This window comes from Typopeltis vanoorti, chromosome 4, assembly GCF_054136105.1.
Source record: "Typopeltis vanoorti isolate ZY-2024b chromosome 4, IOZ_Tvanoo_1.0, whole genome shotgun sequence".
Classification (NCBI taxonomy): domain Eukaryota; kingdom Metazoa; phylum Arthropoda; class Arachnida; order Uropygi; family Thelyphonidae; genus Typopeltis; species Typopeltis vanoorti.
In genome coordinates this window covers 137,927,832-137,943,228 of record NC_143552.1, presented here as the reverse complement: position 1 = coordinate 137,943,228, position 15,397 = coordinate 137,927,832, and the positions used below count along the sequence as shown (strand labels likewise).

Genomic DNA, 15,397 nt, shown 5'->3' with positions numbered 1-15,397 from the left:
TTTCCATCTTTATCTGATTTCGTTACAGAAAATAATGTAAATGTAAAACAAACAAAAAATTAATATCTGTGCATTTAAAAAGTTTAGAGACATATTTTTGTAACTTATTCACAGATCTTCCTGGCGAAGAATTTCAATGGATTTTATACCCATTTGCAGAAAATGTAAAAATTGACCACCTTCCGATTATTTTTCAAGAGCAATTAATTGACATTAGATACAACACAACTTTGAAAAACGAATTTCAACAGAAATCTCTTCACAATTGGTGGATGGGACTGAAGTCCGAGTATAGCAATTTAGTAAACACAGCAAATAATGCATTCCTACCATTTGGTTCTACTTATTTATGTGAGGTATCATTTTCTGCAATGACAGGTATTAAACCCAAATATCGAAATAAATTAAACTTGGAACCAGATCTTCATATTGCAGTATCACAAGCCATTAAACCAGAATTTCAAGAAATTATGAAAGAAATGCAAGGCAATTGTTCACATTAAATATTGTAATAAATATTATTATAATACAGCTATATTGCCTGCTTCAGTTTAGGAGTACCCCTGTTTAAATGTCATTGGCTATTTACTCATGGGTTCTTAGGGCATTATGAGTGTAGATGTACTAAAAAGTATATGTAGCTTAAGGAATAGAAAATTGCACATACCTTTTTCTGGGTGTTGTGGCTTTTCCTCTGTCTGCGATGTCGAGAACTGCAGAGTGTGTGTGTGGTGTGTGTGTGGGGGGGGGGGTGTAGGCAGTTTGGTAGAATAAGTTTGTAAGCTGTTAATAATAAAAATAATGTGTAAAAATATCCAGTGTTTTTAATTATTATATGATGATACAAGGCATATTTCCTCTTTATAATACTTATTACAATAGAGTTTTGTTCAATGAATTGGGGATACGCGTTATTTATTTTTTCTGTCTTGAAGGTACATGATCAAAAAAGTTCGGGGACCACTGGTCTAAGGCACTTTGTACCATATCAATCCACCTATATCTTGGTCTTTCTCTAGGTCATTTTCTGGCCAACCTGGCAGAGAACACTTGTTTTGCTAATCTTTCTTCGCCCGTTCTGTTTTAAGTGACCATACCACCTGAGATTAGCTCTGCTAACGCATTCCTGGATGCTGACAATGTCAAGTTCTTTCCTAATATCCTCGTTTTTAATATGATATTGCCATTGATGCCATCTGTTCATGCCTCTAATCTTTCTCAGGACTCTCATATCTGTGGTCTCTAGTCTTTGGTCAAGTGTTTTACTTCTGACCCAGCTCTCAGATCCATAAGTTAAAACTGGTTTGAACACTGTCTTGTATACAGCTAATTTAGCGTTCCGACTAATTTCTCTCTTATTCCATATGAATTTATTCAATTGACTGCCTACCATACCAGCTTTGTTGATTCTGTTGTCTATTTCCATATTTAATTTACCATCTTCACTAAAAATCGTGCCTAAGTAGCTGAAATGTTTTACTTGTTCCACAGGTTCCTTGTTCACAACACAGTTGACATTTTCAACAATTCTACCTACTTTCATTGTCTTTGTCTTTTTAATGCTGACCTTCATACCATAGCTATTACAACAGTTATTCAATTTAGTCAGGGAATCTTGCAAACTGGTAGCAGATTTATTTAGAAGTATAACATCATCCGCATAAAGCAAAGAGCTGACATTAACATCTCCAATTCTGATATCATGTTTAATACCACTTTCCTTCATAATGTGATCCATATAGATGATGAATAACAGAGGGGATAATGTACATCCTTGTCTCCATCAGATTTAACATTAAACCATCTTCCTATACTTCCTTCAATTCTAACTGCTGACTCACAACTCAAATAAAGACTAAGTATTGCTTGATATAATGCTCCATTGACACCATATAACTGTAGCGTATTGAATAGCTTCTCTCTTGGCACTTTGTCACATGCCTTTTCCAGATCGACAAAACTTAAATACAGATCTTCGTTATATTTGTCGTAAAATGAATATCTGATGCTGACAGCCTCTATTTTAACTGAATCCAGCTTGTTCTTCACCAAGCTTCTCTTCCACAGTCCTTCTCAACCATTTCTCAAGTATACTTGCATAAATCTTACCAGGAACACTCAATAGGGAAATACCTCTGTAATTCTCACATTCAGTTTTATTTCCCTTTTTATATATGGGTACTATTAGAGCTCGGGAATTCGTCCCTCTCTCCAGGTCTTTTGAACTATGCAGTGCAGCCGCTGTAAGACTTTTATACCATCATACTTCAGCATTGCTGATCGTATATCATCTATTCCTGTTGCCTTTCCACATTTCAAGCCTTTGATGGCTTTTTCTACTTCAAGTATAGATATGTATTCCTGTTGAGTGTTTTTTACCACTGTGTTATCACTGCTTGTTTCATTTAGCAATTTTTCGAAGTAATTACTCCATACTTCAAGGATATCTTTTTCTCCCATTTTCATGTCACCTTTATCATCTCCAACTCCTTTTTCAGCAGTCTTTCATCCGTTTCTTAGCTTTAACAACCGCCAGAATATTTTGCTGCCTTCTTGATATTTATTTTCTATGTTCTTGCCAAAATCCTCCCATGACTTTTGTTTAGCTAGTTTTACACAGTATTTAGCTTTCTTACATTTGTCTCTGTATTCTCTAAGAGCACAAGCAGACTTATTTGCCAGGAACTTTTGATATGCTTTCTTCTTTTCCTTCGATACCTAGTTTAATACCTTGATGGAAATTTTTATTCCATTTTATTATTATTTCATTTAGGTGAATATTAAAGAGTATTGCTGAGAGGGGGACATCCCTGTCATACTCCTTGGTTTATCTCTCTTGTATATGATAGCTCATGATTTAATCTTATTTGTAAGATTAAATAGTAAGATTCCTATCCTGTATATCCAAAATGCATCTCAAAAGAAAGCTCAAGTTGATCATAAATATACAAGGGGGGGGGGGAGTTCTGATAAACATTTAGAACAAATGTGATATTAAAGCAACTGACATAACCACAAGAAATAACATATCTTAAAACCCTTTAACCCCCCCCCCCCCCATGCTTCATCAAATTGTAATAATTTTTTCATTTTCTTTTAAGATATAAAGACATAAAAGTGATTAATTTTTGTTCTAGGTGTTTATTAGAACTTTTTATCCCCCCCCCCATCCCCCTCATTATTTCCATGCTACTTTCACACCACAAATCCATCTTCTCTTCCAAAGAATCAGCTTAGCCTACTTTAAACAAACCTGTAGATCTGTTAGCATATACTTTGAAGAATATAAAAACTGTAATCATGATAATCTGTGTTTCAAGTTAGGACTAACAGACCATTCTTTGGGTTATCCATTACACAGAACTGAAGAAGGCAGCTGTGCTGCATGCTGTTTTTGAATCCACATTGGCTATTAATCACTTCCTTAAACCAAACAGTATGGCTGTATTAATTTGCCAAAGATTTGAGTCAGTCATTCTAAAACAAGATTTTCTGAATTAACTTATCTGGCCCATAGAGGGCAGCTTGTTAGGTCATTCCATTAAAATTGCAGTTGAGTTGTTTATTACAACAGTCTAATTGAGTGGTGTATATGACCACTATTGTAAATTGTGTTTTGAAAATGGTGGTTAGAAATCCAACTGTGTTAGTGAGCTGACTAAATTATTTATTATTATTTTTAAAATTCTTTTTGTGTTATTTTAACATGCTGCACTGTTATGAATAATCATCAACATCTAATCCTATTAGTATTAATTATAGGCTAAACAGGTGTTTTGCAGGAAGAAGACCAATAGATTACCACAATCTTGGTGGATGGATGCTCTTAGTAGTTCCTTCGAAGGAATGTTTGATTTCATAGTTGGGGAACTGATAAATATTAGATAAATATGGAAGAAAATTGTAAGTAGTAACTTAATAGTGCCAATTTAATCATGTGTCCTGTACTGTGTTCTCTCTCTCTCTCTCGAGGATACATATGGGAAATCCAACGATGATGAAGAATATTCTGTATAGTTCAGGATGCTGTGTAAGATAAGACTTCATTTCATTTTGAAGTTTGTCATGCCGCTTAGTTCATATTTCAATTGCAACTTGCTACACATCATTATTACTTGCGACTCAACCATCATTGTGTATCTGAGGACATGTAGGTTAGAAAACAGTAGAAAATACTTGAGGTGCATAAAATGAGTCTGTCTTTTGGAGTAGTGTGTGAACTTGTGGGTTGCAGTAAAGAAATATTGTTGACTTATTATTTTTACTTTTTTTTATCACTTATATAGCTGTACACTTATGTGGTAGTTAAGAGTCAGAAAACTAAACAATTCTTTGCTATGGGAGGAGAAGGGGGAGGAAGCAGTCACTTAGTTCATTGCACTTTCTTATAAATGTTAATTTCATCATCTGAGGTTAATGTCTAGTTAGTACTACTGTTAAGATTCAGCTATAATGTAATGGTCACTAAAATAATATTTTCATTATATCCTCCCTTAAATAGTTCTCATAGACATTCATTTTTCTCTGACAGATTTGAGGTTTTTTTTTTTTTTTTAAAGTTTACTACTTTAAAATTAAAGTAGTAAAATTTTTAAAAGTCTTTAAGATCTTTCTCCATGTCTTCTTATCATGATGTGTTTATTTACTTATTTATTTATTTATTCGTTACTATTATTTTATTTATTTATTCATTTATTTATTTTTGCATGGTGGATAGTATCATATTTAGATAAAGTGTTCTTTAATGTTATAGTTTAATAATTTATTGAAACTTGAGAAGACCTAGAAATTTTTCTAATTTTAATAAGTTATTTTCCTCTTTCAGTTTGAAAGTTTATTTATGCAAAAGCCATCTGCTTTCATTCAGTTTTGGAAAAAGCATGGAACCATTGCAGAAGTTGTTCAGGTTGGTGAATTTCTTAATATAAATCAGTCAAGTTTTGTTATAATTGAGAGTAGTTGAATTTGAAATGATTTAAGTTATTGCTAACATATTTATATATGATGGGGTATCCCAAAATAAATGGAATTATTTAAAAAAAAATTTTATTAAAGTTTAAATGCACTTGTCTCAATGTTTTTTCCCACTGCTAGAAGCAGTTTTGGAACTGTTTAACTTGAATACTTTTTATGGCCTCCAGTGATTTCTCTTTCACTTCATCCACATCAACGAATCGCAGCTCTTTCATATTTTTTTTTATCCATGGGAACAAAAAAAATCACATGGAGAGAGATCAGGTGAATAGAGAGGGTGGAGAACAGCTGCCATATTATTTTTTTTTTTGTCAAGAACTGTTGGATAGATAAGGTTATGCAGACTGGGGCATTTTCATGGTGCATCAATCAATCTCTGCTACTCCACATTTCTAGTCATTAATAACTTGCTCCCTTAAATTGTGACAAACATTCGCACATTTTTTTTAATCCTCTATGAGCAGATGTACAAATTTAGCAGACACGTTTAATTTTAAATCTTCTGTTAAAATTCACTGGCACAAACTTCATGACAAATTTGTCTCTTCAGAAACTTGCTCAGTGGTCTTTCTACGATCTTCATTGATTGCCTGGCAAACCTTTTCAATGTTTTCATCATTTCTGCTTGTCGAAGATCGACCAGATTATGGTTGGTTTTCAACTTACGTGTCCCCATTTTTGAAATGAGAAAACCACTCATAGACCTGCGTTTTACCTAAATTATCATCATCCATCACAAAATCTCCAAACCCAGATGGCTCAGAAAAACTGCACACTTACGATGCCTAGCAGAATCATCTGTAACTAGTTTTGGGTAAACCCCTCACCCCCCTTGTGTGTGTGTGTGTGTGTGTGTGTGTGTGTGTGTGTGTAATACCAAACATACTTTTTTCTAGGTAATGAGGCAAGACTGCATTTAATAGCATTGAAATTTATTACATTATCTTCATCTCACTTGAAAATGGTGTGGAGATGGTATTTAACAACATTGGTTATGGAAGATCTTAAAGCTTGAATCATTATATTGGAGAAAGCAGCAAGTTCACTTGGTTATAATTTAAATTAAACTTGCCAAGAAATTATATTCTTGTTTAATCTTTCATCCAAATGTGAGCAAAGTCTGAACATTAGCGTATATTCATGACTAGGCTACTTGTATATAGAGGCTATTGACTTCACATACAAACCCTTTTGGATGTATATAATGCATAGCATACATCCAAAAACCCGTTTTTCCATGTACAAGTAATGAAAAGGTTTATCACTTTATTATTAAAATACTCTGAATCAGGGATAGTTGTAATAGATAGAGATACTTCACTTGCAAACTTTGTTTGCTTATATTTGGATAAAGGATTAAACAAGAATATAATTTCTTTGCAAGTTTAATTTAAATTATAACCAAGCAGAAAAAACTTTCTGCAATTATCTCTGATCCAGAGATAGTTGTAGAAACTTGTAATTGATTGAGCCTTTGGCTCACCCATTTTAGATTTTTGGTTTAAAAACTGACCTGTTCGGTTTGGTTTGGTGATGTTTTGCACAGTCATGTGCACTGTACTACTGTTTTTTTCTTCAAGCTGCATTGGGTGCTGGGTGTGAAGCTTGATCTCAGGCCCCTATTGACAAACCAGGATTTGGATAGTTGTCAGGGATATTTTAGATTAAATGCAGGATAAAGTCCTTCACTCGAGATTGAATGATTACTGTTATTTGGTCTGAGTGGGCGTTTGGATTAGAAGAACATTTGTCTAAATTCATCACCATTCTATACATCCGAGGCACCTCAGAAAAAATCTTTGCAAGTTTTTTGTCTTCAAAAATCCCCAAAAATCAACAAAATCCTAAAAAAAAAACATGACTTGACCACTTGTTACAGACCATATAGAAAATTGGCATCCCTTATCCACCAACCACTTTCTCTAGACCTACCTAGTGAACACTAGACTTGCAGCTGTAAATTGTCCTACTTTGGCCAAACAGGCAAGACAGCAAATATCAGGATCTCAGAGCACGAGGACTACATCCGATTTCACCAGTACAGCTACTCTGGACTTGCAAACCATGCTCTAGATACTCACCACAGAATAAGGTGGAAGAAAGCCACAGTAATACACTGCAGCAAGTTCAAAATATGAAAGACTATTCATGGAATCAGCCTCAGCCCTTAGGAACATGCCAAACCTCAACAAATTTGGATGCATGAGACTGCCCCAAATTTGGGAAACATACATCAGAAGAACTTCAGCCCATAGGCCAAGAACACCTAATATAGCTTGCCAGGGGGCACCATCAGGGCTTTAGGAAAACAGTAGCTTCCTCGCTTTGTTTCTCATTTGCTGTTATGTAGTACTTGCATGCACATGTCTTTATCTTAAGTTCCCATGAAGATGGCAACGTGACGTTGCCAAAATATCGGAAAGTATATACTAAAGTGGATTTAATTTATATTTCTAGTGTACGCTGTCAATTCCTTAAGTATTAATTATCATGTTTAACCAGCATATAAGCCTTTCTTCAAGAATTACTATCATCCACAGAGATCCCATTGCATGCAAGAGCTGCCATTACGGCATGCTGAAGCTGAAGTTATCTAGACAACTGAATCGTATGACTTTCTTAAAACACTACCGGGATAATCAGGTAATCCCAAATTGTGTAAAATTTAAGCACCGTTTCTGTTCACAAAAAGCTCTCCGTATCTATAAAAAAAGAACTTGACATCCAAACCAACACTGTAGTTAACCTTTCTTCAGAAGCAATCAACACTCTGTCACGTGGTCACAACTTCGCCATTGCTACTAGGAAATTACTGGCCGAGGAATTAATGATCCATTATTAAATGCGGGATTCACCACCTTCCAAACCACATCGCCAACAATATTAGATTGGATGTAGCTTCTGTTCTCACAAAAGCAATACCACCAGAAACCAACATATCTATGAGTGAATACAAGTCTCTATAGGTAATGAAGAGAAACAAAGAAATAGTTATCACCAAAGCAGATAAGGTGAACACCACTGTGGTACTCAATCATACTGACTACACAGGTAAGCTTAAGGCTTTACTATTAGATCAAGCTACTTACCTCCCCATTGAATACAGTCCCACCAATTCACAAATTAGAAAACTCCATAGGCTCCTTAAGAAGGTCACTTCTTGTCCTGTGGAGATTACTAACAGACTAAAACCACATAAATCTAAACCCCCCCCCCCCATATATATGGGCTCTCAAAAATACATAAAGAAAATGTGCCATTACGTCCACGTCCCATAGTGGATGGCATTGATTCCCCCACTTACAAACTACCTAAATATTTAGCCAAAGCGCTCTCACACTATACTGGCAACACACCACCACACATAAAAAACTCAGCCCACTTCAAAGCCAGTATAGAAAACCTTACACTCCAACATAATGACATAATGGTCAGTTTTGATGTCTCCTCCTTATTCACAAATGTCCACCTCGAAGAAACCTCAGAGCTAATCCAAGCTAAATTTCCTCCCGATATCTCAGCCCTATTTCAGTTCACAAAGAACTCAGGCTATTTTGTTTGGTGGGGAAAATTCTACAAACAGAGGGGGACAGCCATGGGTTCACCACTTTCCCCACCCTTGGCCAACTTCTTTATGGAGACTTTTGAAGAGAAAGCCTTAAACTCTGCCCCACAAAAACCTACCATATGGCTTCACTATGTTGATGATGTGTTCGCTATTTGGTCACATGGCCTGGATACACTCCTCTCCTTCCTAACACACTTAAACAACCAACACCCTGGAATCAAGTTCACCCTGGAAAAAGAGGAAAGCAATAGCCTCCCCTTCCTAGACACTCTAGTCACCTGCCAACCTGATGGTACCTTGGTTTTCTCAGTTTTTAGAAAACCCACCCATACAGGCAGATACATTCCCCAACAATCACCCCCCCCCCCCCCACACACACACACAACGATATGGAGTTATTAAGACACGATTCAACAAGGCTAAACTAATCTGTTCAAATGACCAAACCCTAACCACTGAACTAAATCACATCCTTAACACTTTCTCAGCCAATGGCTACCCCCCCCCCCCAAAAAAAAATAAATAAAAAAAACAAAAACAAAAAATACTAAACCAAATATCCACAACCCACCTACCCCCTCTTCAGAAAAAAGATTACTCTAAATTCATCACCATTCCCTACAACCGAGGCACCTCGGAAAAATCAACAAAATCCTAAAAAAACATTACTTGCCCACTTGTTACAGACCATATAGGAAATTGGCATCCCTTATCCACTCCACTAAAGACCAACCACTTCCCCTAAACCTACCTGGTGTATACCAGGTCCCTTGCAGCTGTAAATTGTCCTACTTTGGCCAAACAGGCTGGACAGCAAATATCAGAATCTCAGAACACAAGGACTACATCCGATTTCACCAATACAGCCACTCTGGGCTTGCAGAATATGCTCTGGATACTCGCCACAGAATAAGGTGGAAGAAAGCCACAGTAATACACTGCAGCAAGTTCAAATATGAAAGACTATTCATGGAATCAGCCTCAGCCCTTAGGAACATGCCAAACCTCAACAAATTTGGATGCATGAGACTGCCCCAAATTTGGGAAACATACATCAGAAGAACTTCAGCCCATAGGCCAAGAACACCTAATATAGCCCGCCAAGAACACCTAATATAGCCCGCCAAGGAGCACCATCAGGACTTTAGGAAAACAGTAGCTTCCTTGCTTCATTTCTCGTTTCTCATTTGCTGTTATGTAGTACTTGCGTGCACGTGTCTTTATCTTAAGTTCCCATGAAGATGGCAACGTGACGTTGCCAAAATATCGGAAAGTATATACTAAAGTTGATTTAATTTTTATTTCTAGTGTATGCTGTCAATTCCTTAAGTATTAATTATCAAGAACATTTGTCAGAGGCTGGAAAGTAATAGATGGCATGGAGTTTGTTTTCCATCTGGTAACATTGAAATGTCAACGAATGAGACTGAGAATGGCTGAGTGAAAGGATCTTCCATGGTAACAGCTACTTGGATGAGGGTATGGTCTGAGTTACCAAGAGGAGAACTGAAATCTACAGTACAATTGGAGGAATGGCGAAGATTATTTAGCTTTCTGTTGGGTAGACTGACTATTTGTGTTAGATCACTGCCAACAGCAAAAGCCTGAACATCCCTACCAACTTGATACATGGAATTGGAGATGAGAAACCAGTTTGAGTTGTTAAACACTGAACTCCTGTAGGAAGACTGATCTCACTTGATGAGTATTTGGACCACAGAAAATCAAAATTTAAAGCTTCCTGTAGAATTTCCTTGTCGACCACTCTGACCTCTTTGATTGCTTATCAGAATTTGGAGAACTGTATGTGTGTGTGGCAAAGAAATATTAAGCCAGAGAAGATCACTTGACATGATTCAAGAGTTTTGTAATATCAGTTATTGGATGTTATCCCTAAAGAATGCATGTATGCTCCTCTTCCAATGGAAAGAATTGAATGTGATGTAGCCTGTGCAATAATTGCTGAGTTCCTGTTAGGAATATCGGATCTGGTTTCGATGACTGCAAATAGTGTTGCATATCATTTATACTTAAGGCAATGAATAATGATGAAATGGATATGAAACACTTTTTTTTTGTAATTTGTGAGTTAAATTATAATTCATAGAATTTTTGATGCAATGCACAAAAGGTGATTGCTGGTGAGACAACTAATGTAAGTACTGTGTGTGTATGTGTCATTGGGAATGAATAACAAGAAACAGTGATGGCATAGTTGGCATTAATGACCACTTAAGGAAGTAGGCAACCAAAAACCTGCAACAATTTCTGTAAGCTGCACATTTAATCAGACAAAATCAGTAAGATTTTCTCTGATTAAATTCTCAAAGATCACTAGCACTGAAATTAAACATTTGATTTGATCATTTGCCAGTTTAATTGACTAGCAAAATCGACTGAGTTTGTTGCTGATTGCCTGTATTGTTCTCCATGTGTTCTTCACAAATTCGTGACCAGCGTTGAAAGTTGGATTCTTCATTATGATCCCAGAAATGAAAATCTACTCTGTGTAATATTTCCCCTTACTAACACACCCAAAAAGTTCAAAACTTAAATATCTGCCAGAAAGTCCACGCAGGCTGTCTTTTGGAAAAGAAAAGATATAATTGCACCAGGACTGTGTGACAATAAATTTCATACAAATTTGCAAATCTGTATGAAAACCTTGAAAGAAAGTTGGAACAGCAAATTAATCATCAAACAGATTGGATTTGAAGTCATGGAATATCCTCCTACAGCCTAAACTTGCTCCATCAAATTTATGATTATTTCTTGAATTTAATTGTTAATCTCAAAGGCATCCATTTTGAAAACGAACAAGTCAAAACAGATCTAAAAAAATTCTAATAAAGCTTCCCTTTTTTCTCACTCATGAAAAAAAGGGGAAAAAAAATAGTTCTGTTACACAAAGAAGGCTTGAAGAGTGAGGTTTCAAATTAGAGAGGTATTAATATCTCAGGAGTGGTTAGATAGGAATATGAATAGATGGATAGGAATATAATTTTCAATGGGAGACAGCATGGCTTTGTGAATGGGAGGTCTTGTCTTAGTAATTTATTAACTTTCTACAATAAAAATTTATAAATTTATTAAAATTTATAGATAAATTTATTAATAAATTTATTTATTTATTATTGCCTGTAATTCTGGAATCAGTCAATAAATTCTTGATTCCAGAATTACAGGCAAAATAAACCCGGAGTCATGTTCGGTCTACCAGATTTGCCCTGAGCAAGTGGCAGTTGCTATTTGATTTGGTATTTCTAAGTCATTCATCAGTATTTTGCAGTGGGGGTGAGTTTGATGAATTGGCTTATATATATATACTTGTTATATTATATATTATGACCATTCCAATGGAAATGTACAATAATTTATCAAGAGGTTGTCACTGGTCAACGAATTTCATTGAAATTGAAGGTTCATTTGTCTTCATCATTAACTTGATGTGCATGGCACAATTTTTCACTACTGTAAAATCTTGCATAGAAGGATTTTGTACAATTCCTTATATGCCGATTTTACTAGAAAACAAAAATTCATACAAAATACTTATGGTTAATTAGCTATTTTTTTATGTTTACGTGGTATGGAAATAAATTAAAGTAAACTGTTAAATATTGTGACCGTCAAATTTCTGTAAAAACAAAGAAAGTTAAGTGTAAATTTAATTGTAACAAAGGAAAGTTCATTATTATTATTATTATTATTATTCCTGATACCTCCAAGGAGTCCGAAGACTCATCGCGGGAGGACATCTTCAACTGTCTCTACATCTTACCTCTACTACGAATCAACGCCATCTACCGCCCACCTCCAACACTACCACAACTAGTAATTTTTGTCTGTAAATTGCGTGTGTTCTGAAGGGCCGATTTGTATGTATGCGGGATGAAAAACCCGAGTTTCCGGGACATTCGGAATATTCCAAAACCCGTCTGGAATATTTCATGACAAAGAAATATTCCAGACGGGTTAACTTATGACCTAAGGCAATCACTATCGCGAAGGTCAAGTATGTATGGGGTTTCCCACCTTAATGCAGCAACATCAAGGTGGCTGGAAAAGCCCTTCCAAGAAAAACCTGCGGGAATGAATTAGTGGCAGTTCCAAGGTCGAAGGAAGACCATAAAAAGGGGAAGGATCGTTAGATTGGACTCCCTTTCCTGCAGATAGTTGAGAAGGCTCTTTCTCATTGGTGGCTTAGACGTGCACTTTTTGGCTTTTGTCATCGCCTCTACCGGTTCTCGGTTCCAGTACTCCATGCAAGGAATTCCAGCGAAGATCCACATCCTGCCGACAGACGTCCGGAAATAATAGAAGGCTCGAATATGCAGAAGAATGATCAGTTCCGGAATTCCAGCTACCAAGTTTCCTAAAGGTCTCCTGAAATGAAGTTTTCTGAAATGTCTTCGATATCGTAAAAGATGCCCGGTAGTGAGCTATATCGGAAAGTAAAAGATGAAGATAATGATCTAAAGGATCTACTTTTGTGGACTAGATGACTAAAAAGTAAGGCCTTGTATAGGAATTTTCTAGAAGTGGAATTTGTGGCAGAATTTGCTATTGTATTGAAATTTTGTTAGGATTAAGAACAGTAATATGGACTCTAGGTCGTGAGTAAAATTTTTGTGAAATATCCTGCTGAGTTATGTCTGTTAAGATAGAGTTTATATATGTGATGGTTTAGAGTGCGTGATATAATTTAATGTCTGAGTTAAAATATGATGTAGTATGCACAAGTCTGTTTTAGTGTGAATAATTTGTAGGAATAATTAGTGCATTAGACCAATTGTTTAAAGGAGAATTGTAAAGCTAGGTTGATCAATTTGTATCCAAGCTAATATTGCTGAAAGGTATAGAGAGGTTTTGAATGTTTAGTGTTAACTTTTAGCGTACATTCAATTAGCATGAATAAACTGTTTTGTTTGACAAATAATTTTCCTGATTCCTGCATACCAATGCACTGCTCATAAAATTCAAATCTGTGTGACCTAGAGTATTGAGTAGCCATGACTGATAGATAGAAATTTTGCATTGCTAGATTTAGTAATAAGTAAGAGAGGAAAGTTCCGTGTTTTGATGAATGTTTTTCTTTGGAAGGGTATTCAATTCCTATCTATGAATCCTGATGGCACAGTTGATACAAACAAATAAATTTTCAGAATTCAAAATAGAAAAACGCCAGTAGTTCAGACAAAGAAATTGGCTCCAGCCAGAGGCAATTTCTTAGTGCTAAAGTTTTGTGCACGTGAAGAATCATAATTATGGCCTTGAGACTAAGGGAGGATTAAAGTTGAAGGAGAGGATTAAAAATAAGAGTATAAATCAAGCAATGTATTTAGAGCTCGGAGTTATGACTGTATATCAAGTAGAGTACTTAAGTAAAGTAAAATATTGAGTATAGAACTTTTGAACAAGTACAAAAACAAATAAGAGTAATATAAATTTATCAATAACAAACGACATTGATTTTTACACTACAAAATGGAAGACTAGATGAACCATGAATGTTCTGGAAACTTGAGGAAAAACTACCACATCTAAACAGAATGCACATACTGGCACACAAAGAATTGCATTGGTAGAAGGATGACTCCTAAGTAGCTGTATATAGAATCCTACATGAAAATCAGCACCAACGATAATACTTATATTGGATTCAGGTACTTTTACTGGAGGAAACACTATTGATTGATATTTTTCAGTAATTGCTACAACACTGTATGCAGGACCAATAGTTTCTCCTTTATACAATTTTTATAGATGTGTGTCTATGTTCACTCAAGCTGTTATTTTCACTTATCACAACAATCGCATGTTGAGCTAATCAGAATCTATATGAAGTTATGCAATCAAGACATTGCAGCAGTTCTCCATTGTATAGATATCTTTTGACACTGATTAATAGCATCATGTGTTTTGCCAAACAGGCTTAAAGGACATTTGTGTCATGGCTGTTTTGACCTCTTGCAAAGCCTTGTAAGAAAACATCTTCTGCGTTACGTACAATGACATGCTCGTAGCATGAAGGAGAAACACTCAATTCATGCTTTACAGAGTTTCACTACATTCAGTAACAATGTAGTAACTAAGCATCACATTGACTCATCTCAGTCAATGAAATGCTTAGTCATCTCATTGACTGAGATGACTAAGCATCTCAGTCAATGCGTAACTGAGTGCCCTCAGTTACGCATTGACTGAGGTGAACACGAAAGCTGTTAGGCATCCAGGAAAGTGCTGCTATATGTGAAGAACCTCTCACAAGAATGGATTAGGAGATGTCATAATTTCATGCATAATAAGGTTCTACACAGATCTGGCTATGTTTTCTCAGTAAGGACACATTAGAATGCCACAACGGGAAGGGAATACAGTCTGCAGAGCTTGTGAAATAAGAGAAGAGAGGTGACATGATTTAGACAAAACAAATTGGTTAGAGGAGCCTTTTCAGATTGATACAGAATGGTAAGGTTATACTTTATATTAAAACTCTCCTTTCTGTTTTTATTTTTTTTTATAAAATAAAAATATTAAAATTTTTTAAAAAATATTTATTTAATATTTTATTAATTTTTTTTTATAGAATGAAGGGTGGGGGGGGAGGCAGGTCTCCTCTGTGCTGCCTCTTTGCTTACCTGAACTAAATCCTGTGGATTTCTATTTGTGTAGTTATTTCAAATTATGGCATTCTCTACCTGGTGTTGAATGTCAGTGCCACGAACATTGAAGAATTCCAAGAGGTATATGAACATTCTGAAAAATGCAATGCTTCCTACTTTGTGGCATTTCTACGGAACTGAGCATTGTCTCTTTCAGTGCACCATGTCATAAGGCTATTGCTGTAACTGT

General features: G+C 35.7%; 1 protein-coding gene across 2 annotated transcripts in view; it reads left to right on the top strand.

The window, feature by feature from the left end:
- The window catches only part of LOC150107706 (ubiquitin-like modifier-activating enzyme 6), a 701,981-nt gene that overhangs the window by 497,762 nt on the left and 188,822 nt on the right, over nucleotides 1–15,397 (top strand). For both annotated transcript variants that reach the window (XM_090391479.1, XM_090391480.1), the window contains exon 24: nucleotides 4,826–4,906. In XM_090391479.1, coding sequence (XP_090247605.1) covers nucleotides 4,826–4,906 — 81 coding nt within the window. The remainder of the gene's footprint in view (nucleotides 1–4,825; nucleotides 4,907–15,397) is intronic.